This window comes from Euleptes europaea, chromosome 20 (genome assembly GCF_029931775.1).
Source record: "Euleptes europaea isolate rEulEur1 chromosome 20, rEulEur1.hap1, whole genome shotgun sequence".
In the NCBI taxonomy this organism is placed as follows: Eukaryota; Metazoa; Chordata; class Lepidosauria; order Squamata; family Sphaerodactylidae; genus Euleptes; species Euleptes europaea.
In genome coordinates, this window is record NC_079331.1 from 13,471,097 (window position 1) to 13,479,604 (window position 8,508).

Sequence of the window (8,508 nt, forward strand, 5' to 3'; positions counted from 1 at the left end):
CGGGTGCCCTGCGCGTCTGGGGTTGGAGGGCCGGGAACCTTGCTTCCTTCTCACGCTTTGAGGAGTCATCCCCTTACCGGCTGCCAACTTCACCAACCGTCAGGGGCCCGGGGGATACTTTCCCAGCAGACGCAGCATCTGCCCGGGGCCAGATTATTTCAGATCCGCCGCACCCACACAAGCTCTGGAAAAAAGCCACGTCTCTGTCTGTACAGGCGCATGCAAGAACACTGCTGAACAACAGCAGCCGCATGCTGTCAGGGAACGGATCCCGAAGGAAGAGAGGACACGGAGTTCTCGGCACGGACTTGCATCGCCACCGCTTGGGAACTAACGCGAGTTCGACAGCGCTGGAGGCGGAAGGAGTGTTTGGCAAAGATCTCGGGGGAAAGAGATGTAGCTGAAGATCTGTTTCCCCAGGCGGCTAATACCACGGAGGGATGGATGCCAGACTCTACCAGGTGAGGCTAAGATCGTATTGCGCCAAGTTCCTAATTATCCCTGAATTAGGAAGTGGGCTGCGATCCCAACGCCGCTTTGCTGGGAGGGCTTAACTCTGAGCAGGCCTGCTTCGCAAGGCTCCAGAGTGGTGTAGTGGTTAAGAGTGGTGTTTTGGAGCGGTGGACTGGAGAACCGGGTTTGATTCCCCACTCCTCCACATGAGTGGCGGAGGCTAATCTGGGGCCCGGATTTGTTTCCCCACTCCTCCACATGAAGCCAGCTGGATGACCTTGGGCTAGTCACACACTCTCAGCCCCACCAACCTCACAGGGTGTCTGTTGTGGGGAGGAGAAGGAAAGGTGATTGTAAGCTGATTTAAGTGTCCCTTAAGTGCTAGAGAAAGTCAGCATATAAAAACCAACTCTTCTTCTTCTCCCAGCTCCAAATTCTTTTGTCTCCAGATTCTGAGGTGGGTGGGCTGAGTATTTCCCCCCTTGAGTGTAGGCTGGCACCTCTTGAATTCTACCCTCCCCCCTCCAGCTATCAGCTGTGCGGCCTAATGGTTTGAGCCAGTCTGCAGACCGTCTTGGGCGAGAGGTCGCCTGGTGGAGTTGTTCCTTTCCACAAGACCTGATCCGTGCTCCACTCTCCCTTACGAACCGGAGGACGGCGGCCCTCCTGCCGCTCAGTCCCCAGCAGCCCCTCAGCGACGGCTCACATCGAGTCCGTCCTCTTCCGAGCAAACACGGAAGACACGCTCTTGACGATGCCGCGGAGGCCCGCGCCCTTTTTCAGCGCCAGCTTGGCCTCGCAGACGCGCTCCGCCAGGCCGTGGAAAACCATGAGCGCTCCGTGGTAGGCTTCGGCCGCCGACACCTCGTAGAACTCGCAGTCCAAGGAGAGTGCCAGGAGGCGCCCCTCCTCGCTCGAGACGGCTCGCCGGTGGTGCAGGTCCCTCTTGTTGCCCACGATGGCGATGGGCACCTTGTCTTGGCCGGCGCCTTCCTTGGCGGCCTTGATGCCCTGGACTTTGGGCTGGAGGCTGGCGAAGCTGGCTCGGTCGCAGATGCTGTAGACCAAGATGAAGCCGTCGGCCCACTGGATCCGCTTCTCCTTGGAAGAGTTGTCGTCTGCTCGGACCTGAGAGGAGAGAGAAGTTGGGAAACACAAGGAAGCTGTGAAATAGGGAATAATAATAATAATAACAACAATAATAATGTATGGGTGTGAAAGCTGGACATTGAAGAAAGCTGATAGTAATAGACTCCTTTGAAATGTGGTGTTGGAGGAGAGTGTTACGGATACTGTGGACTGCCAAAAAAACAAATCAGTGGGTTATAGATTGAATCAAGCCTGAACTGACCCTAGGAGCTAAAATGACTAAACTGAAGGTATTGTATTTTGGTCACATTATGAGAAGACAAGAGTCACTGGAAAAGACAGTCATGCTAGGAAAAGCTGAGGGCAGCAGGAAAAGAGGAAGATCCAACAAGAGATGGATGGACTCAATAAAGGAAGTCACAGCCCTCAGTTTGCAAGATCTGAGCAAGGCGATCAAAGATAGGACATTTTGGAGGACTTTCATTCATAGGGTCGCCATGAGTTGGAAGCGTCTTGACGCCACTTAACATAAGAAGAAGAAGAAGAGGAAGAAGAGGAAGAAGAGGAAGAGGAAGTTTTTATACCCTGCTTTTCTCTACCAGCATGGTGTTGTGCTTAAGAGCGGTGGTGGAGTCTGAACTGGAGAACCGGGTTTGATTCCCCACTCCTCCACATGAGCAGCGGAGGCTAATCTGGTGAACTGGATTTGTTTCCCCACTCCTCCACGTGAAGCCAGCAGGGGTCATCTTGGGCAAGTCACAGCTCTCTTAGAGTTCTCTCAGCCCCACTTACCTCACAGGGTGTCTGTTGTGGGGAGGGGAAGGGAAGGTGATTGTAAGCTGGTTTGATTCTTCCTTAAGTGGTACGGAAAGTCGGCATATAAAAACCAGCGCTGCTTCTTCTACCATTAAGGAGTCTCAAAGCGGGTTACAATCGCCTTCTCTTCCTCTCCCCACAACAGATAGCTTGTGAGGAAGGTGGGGCTGAGAGAGTCCAGAGAGAACTGAGACTAGCCCAAGGTGACCCGGCAGGCTTCATGTGGAGGAGTGGGGAAACCAACCCGGTTCTCCAGATTAGAGTCCGCCGCTCATGTGGAGGAGTGGGGAATCGAACCTAGTTCTCCAGATTAGAGTCCGCCGCTCTTAACCGCGCTGGCCAGCGCTTTTCAATGTCCACCCTGTTTTGTGTGCCTAGGGTCCATCCAGCCAGCGTAGCGTAGAAGTTCGAGTGATGACAGATACAGGTTCAAATCCCTGTTCCACCATAAAACTTTTCAGGTGACTTTGGACTGGTCACACTCTCTCTCTCAGTCTAACCTACCTGGCAGGTTGAATGGGCCGATTCTGCTTGCTTCCCTGTCCCAGCCATTGCCAGTTAGAAAGTTAAATTGTGGAACTCCCTGCCCCAGGATGTGTTGACGGCTGGACTTTATGGGCCTTGGTCTGATCCAGCAGGGCCTTTCTTCTGTTCTTCTGCTCAGTTCAGGGGTCTCTTGCCAGGATCCTGGCCCAAGCTCCGAAACTCACCCCTCTTCACCCACATTTAGTTCTGCCTTTTCACGAGAGGCTCCTGACGGTTACCTCCACCCAATTTAGGACCTCTAGGTGCGCAAAGACAGACAAGGAAACCTCTCACCTGTGAGCAAGGGAAGTCCCAGATGTGGAAAAGGATCTCCTTGCCTTCCACGGCCAGCGTGTGGGTGTAGACAGACTCTGGGGAGGAAAAAAAAGAAGCAACGTTGCCAGAAAACCACTCCCCAGGGCCCTGTCCTTGCTTCCAATCTCAGCATCTGTTCTGCCACTCCTTTTTCTTACCTGGCACTCGCCTCTAGGCGTTAGAAACCGTCAGCTCCACAAAGCAAGGTTCGTAAACCTGACGTCTTATGCATGCCCCCAGCTGCTTGGGCTTCTGCCCTCAGTGCCACAGATGCGTCTGTGACGCATACCCTTCTCCCCTGCGGCGCCAGGAACACACAGCAAGCTACCAGTGACGTTCTTTTCTAAACATCTCAAGATTTGCTTTGCTGAATAAGCAAATCTCCTTGGTAGTAAGACCCACCAAATTTGAGAAGACTCGTTTCCTAGTAAGTGTGAACATAAGAACATGAGAAAAGCCCTGCTGGATCAGACCAAGGCCCATCAAGTCCAACAGTCTGTTCACCCAGCGGCCAACCAGGGGCTTCTAGGAAGCCCACAAGCAAGACGGCTGCAGCAGCACCATCCTGCCTGTGTTCCACAGCACCTAATATAATAGGCATGGTCCTCCGATACTGGAGAGAGTAGGTGTGCATCATGACTAGTATTCATTTGGACTAGTAGCCATGGATAGCCCTCTCCTCCATGACCATGTCCACTCCCCTCTTAAAGCCTTCCAAGTTGGCAGCAGTCACCATATCTTGGGGCAGGGAGTTCCACAGTTGCTCAAGGACACAGCCATTAGAAGGGCCAAACTACATTTGATGCTGCAGATCTGTGATCAAATCCCCCAAATATGTGTTTTAGTTGCAAAATACAGTGTGCGTGGAGTAAAGATCATGGCTGTTGTACTGAGGTGAGGAGGGGGTCTCCTCCCCTGGACCAATTTCCCAACTTGAAATCTTCTCCTGGGCTGGTTTATGCCCTTTGGAGGGGAAAAGACAGCCATAGTACAGGACGAGCCAGCGTGGTGTGGTTAGGAGTAGTGGACTCTGATCTAGAGGACAGGTTTGATTCCCCCCTCCTCCACATGAGTACAAGACTGTAATCTGGAGAACCAGGTTAGTTTCCCCACTCCTCCTCATGCAGCCTGCTGGGTGACCTTGGGATAGTCACAGTTCTCTCTGAACTCTCTCGGTCCCACCTACCTCACAAGGTGTCTGTTGTGGGGAGGGGAAAAGAAGGTGATTGTAAGCCGGTTTGAGACTCCCTAAAGATAGAGTAAATTGGGGTATAAAAGCTGTGGCTGAGTGGTAGAGCCTCTGCTCGGCATCCTGAATGTCCCAGGATCAATCCCCGGCATCTCCAGTTGAAGGGACTAGGCAAGAAGGTGATGTGAAAGGCCTCAGCCTGAGACCCTGGAGAGCCGCTGCTGGCCTGAGTAGCCAATACTGACTCCGATGGACAAGGGTCTGATCCAGTGTAAGGAAGCTTCACGTGGTCTTCTTGGGGCCTCCCGTTGGCCAAGGGAGCTAGGCAGGTGCCCTGTGGGGCCAATCCCTGACACCAGTCCTGGATGCCAGCCCTTTCTGATTCAGCTAAGCCCCCCCCAAACAGACAAAAGGACAACGTGAGGTTCACAAGCACAAATCCCGCCAAGGGATGACGGCAACTCACCCATGTCTCCGTATTCACCGATGAATCGCCTGGTGAGAAAGCGAACTGTCAAAGCTGCGAAAAAAGAGTGGGAGCTGTGATTGTGACACTGGATTTATTGGGGGGGGACGACACATTTTTTTTCCTATTCCTGAGCTGAGAGGGAAGGGGGTGGGGAGGGTGGACACAAGCCTGCACTGAAGAAAAAAGAAGAGGTTTTTATATGCTGATTTTCTCTCCCTTTTGTGTGTGTTAAGTGCCATCAAGTCACCTCCGGCTCATGGCCACCCTACGAATCAATGGGTTACCGCACTTGTATTCCCAGCGATGTATTAAGAGTTTGATAATGTTATAAAAAATACTGTTCGCACTTTGTTTGGCCCCTTTAGCTGTGAAGACGTCTTCCAACCATTTATAAGCCGTGGTATCCAAAAACCCTTTTAAAGCGATGTTTTTTTATAACATTTTCAAACTCTTAATACATTGCTGGGAATACAAAGTGCGGTAACCCCCAATGTCCTCCAAAACGTCCTGTCTTTGACAGCTTTGCTCAGATCTTGCAAGTTGAGGGCCATGGCTTCCTTTATTGAGTCCATCCATCTCTTGTTGGGTCTTCCTCTTTTCCTGCTGGCCTCCACTTTTCCTAGCATGATTGTCTTTTCCAGTGACTCTTGTCTTCTCATATTGTGACCAAAATACAATAGTCTCTCCCTTTTCAGGAGTATCAAAGGGGCTTACAGTCTCCCCTTCCTCTCCCCACAACAGGCACCCTGTGAGGTAGGTGGGGACTGAGAGAGCTCTAAGAGAACTGTGACTAGCCCAAGGTCACCCAGATTAGAGTCCGCCGCTCATGTGAAGGAGTGGGCATCGAACCCGGTTCTCCAGATTAGAGTCCACTGCTCTTAACCACTATACCACGCTGGCTCTCAAAAGTCCTCAAAAAGTCAACTGGCCAGATCTGGGTTGCAAAAATTTGCTCTATTTTTTTTATAGGATTAACTCCCAATGTTTTTTTCAGAGCCCAGAACTGATTCTTGCAGCTTGGACTCATAAACCACAATATTTGCCACCGTTTTACTTATGCACAAATTCAAACAAAGGAGGGCTGGCGATAGACTAAGCTGCAATCCTAGTGTGCCCTTTAATGGGGAATAAGCCCCACTGACCTTGCTGGGTATTTGCTACGGCGTTCAACAGGACCTGCAGGCACCAGATCCAGTTAATAACATTCTAGCGACGTCTCACTTAAATGTCAGAATCCTGTATTGGTACCCAAGTCAGGCAGCTGCTGTGTAGGGAAGCCATCTTCAAAATACAGGAGTCATTTCTTTAAAATGTTTTATGATGGTCTTTGTAGCACTTAATGGTAGATATTAATTCTTTTTATTTTTTGTTGTCCATTTTATCTCTCCCAGGGACTGGACATGTGGCCTGGGTGGGAGTTTTTGTATTTTCTGTTCATATAATGTATCTCTATGTAATTTAATAGAAATATATTTTTTTAAAAAACAGGAGTCATTTCATTGAACAATTTGATAGAATTGTGGATACTACTTGGAGAGTTCTAAAATGTAAATAGGAAAGCATAGCAGACCAACCCCCAAGCTATGAGATACCTTAACAGTTTCTTCCTTTTATTTTTTCCATCAGTGTTCACTCTGCTCATCTGATGATACTTCTCATCTACAAATAGCATTTTCACAGCATTTGAAAATCAACAGGCTTAAGAAGAAGAGTTGGTTTTTATATGCCGACTTTCTCTGCCACTTAAGGGAGAATCAAACCGGTTTACAATCACCTTCCCTTCCCCTCCCCACAACAGATGCCCTGTGAGGTAGGTGGGGCTGAGAAAGCTCTAAGAGAACTGTGACTAGCCCAAGGTCACCCAGCTGGCTTCATGTGAAGGAGTGGGGAAACCAACCCAGTTCTCCAGATCAGACTCCACCGCTACAAACCACCGTTCTTAACCACTACACCACGCTGGCTCTGTAATCTAGAGTAATTGTGTGATTGGCACCTGACCCATAGGATTTTATTTATTTATTTCTTTACTTCATTTATATCCTGGCTTTCTCCCCGATGGGGACCCAAAGCAGCTTACGTCGTCCTCCGCTGCTCCGTTTTATCCTCATGACAACCCTGTTGAATAGGTTAGGCCGAGGGTGTGTGACTGGCCCCAGGTCACGCAGCGAGCTTCCACGGCACAGTGGAGAATTCAACATGGGTCGCATTGACCCTAGTCCAACACTTCAACCCTGACACCACGCTGGCTCTAGTTGCCATCCTCACAACAGCCCTGCAAGGCAGGCCAGTAGAGAAAGTGGCATGCCTAACCTAGTGGGTCTGTGGCAGTGATGCGAACCATATCAGCAATGTCCCGGATCAAAGCTCAGGCTCTTTGCCGCTATGTTACATCGGCTCTTAGAAGATGAGTTTGCAGTTTGCTCATGGGCAAAAACTACACTATTTCCCTAGCAACTATTATTGCTCACAGATAATGCCTCACCTATAAAGCTTTGCTAAGTTAATTTCTGATAGCTGCTAGGAAGAAAGTCGATTCCTTTGAAATGTGGTGTTGGAGGAGAGTGTTACGGATATCCTGGACCGCCAAAAAACCCAAAAAACAAATCAGTGGGTTATAGCTTAAATCAAGCTAAAATGACTAAACTGAGGCTGTCGTACTTTGGTCACATCATGAGACGACAAGAGTCACTGGAAAAGACAATCATGCTAGGAAAAGTTGAGGGCAGCAGGAAAAGAGGAAGACCCAACAAGAGACTATAAAGGAAGCCTCAATTTGCAAGATCTGAGCAAGGCTGTTAAGGACAGGACATTTGGGAAGACATTGATTCATAGGGTCGCCGTGAGTCGGAAGCGACTTGACGGCACTTAACACACACAAACACAAGTTAAGTTCTGCCCCCGTACCTTGGGTATGTGCAAAACATGTGTACGCACAGCCCCCCACAGTCACACATCCCAGCAAGTATTTAACTGCATAAAGTTGCTAACTGCTCCCCTTTCGGCTCACCTAACATCTCCAGGCACAAAACTCACCTGACTTCCCCACGCTGTCTCCCCCCAGGACCACCACATTGACTTCCATTTTCAATGGGGCGGGGGTGGGCACCTCCGCCGCAGGCTGGTGGTCCGGGGTGAAGCTGGCGCTTCTGCGCAGAGGGATTCGGAGGACCATGGAGAGACCGTTGCTTCGCCTGAGGTTTTGGAAACAGTGAGCGCCTGTCTCTTGGCTGCTTCTCTCTGTTTAAGCAGAAGGAGAACTGATCCCTTTAACCAATTCCTTTCCCCACCACATCCGTAGGAGTGATTTGCATGGGCTGTACCATTCCTAATGAACAAGAGGGGCTTTGCTCGCCTTCCAAGTACTGGGAAAAGTCCAGGATTGATTCAGCTCACTGTGGAATAATCATAAAAGATGGGGGTGGGGGGCTGTCAGGACATTTCCCCTCCATATTAGTGGGGAAATCAGGTTACGGCTTGTTATTTTCAGGGCCATTTGGGGATCTTCTGTGCTTTACCCGGGCATCCCAAAAAGGATTGTCTGACCCTTGCCAGAAGGACTGCCCCAGAAGATGTGTGTGTGTGTGTGTGTGTGGGGGTCTTACCTTTCCCCCAAAGAATTTAATAAAAGGTGCATTTGCAAAGGTGCTCCAAA

General features: G+C 50.1%; 1 protein-coding gene across 1 annotated transcript; it reads right to left on the reverse strand.

The window, feature by feature from the left end:
• Positions 1-1,155: 1,155 nt before the first annotated feature.
• Positions 1,156-8,028, reverse strand: LOC130492320 (ras-related and estrogen-regulated growth inhibitor-like protein). The gene is made up of 4 exons (XM_056866119.1): positions 7,890-8,028; positions 4,854-4,907; positions 3,178-3,254; positions 1,156-1,581 (listed from the first exon to the last, which is right to left on the reverse strand). The coding sequence occupies exons 1-4, from the start codon at positions 8,026-8,028 to the stop codon at positions 1,156-1,158; spliced, it is 696 nt and encodes a 231-aa protein (XP_056722097.1).
• Between the last annotated feature and the right edge of the window lie 480 nt (positions 8,029-8,508).

Bases quoted from the DNA above. Each gene is read 5' to 3' on its own strand.
- LOC130492320 (XM_056866119.1), bottom strand. From the start codon at position 8,028: ATGGTCCTCCGAATCCCTCTGCGCAGAAGCGCCAGCTTCACCCCGGAC. The intron at 4,908-7,889 runs GTGAGTTTTGTG...CTTTTTTCGCAG, and splicing joins AGACAGCGTGGGGAAGTCAG to CTTTGACAGTTCGCTTTCTC. The intron at 1,582-3,177 runs GTGAGAGGTTTC...CTCTCCTCTCAG, and splicing joins GGGACTTCCCTTGCTCACAG to GTCCGAGCAGACGACAACTC.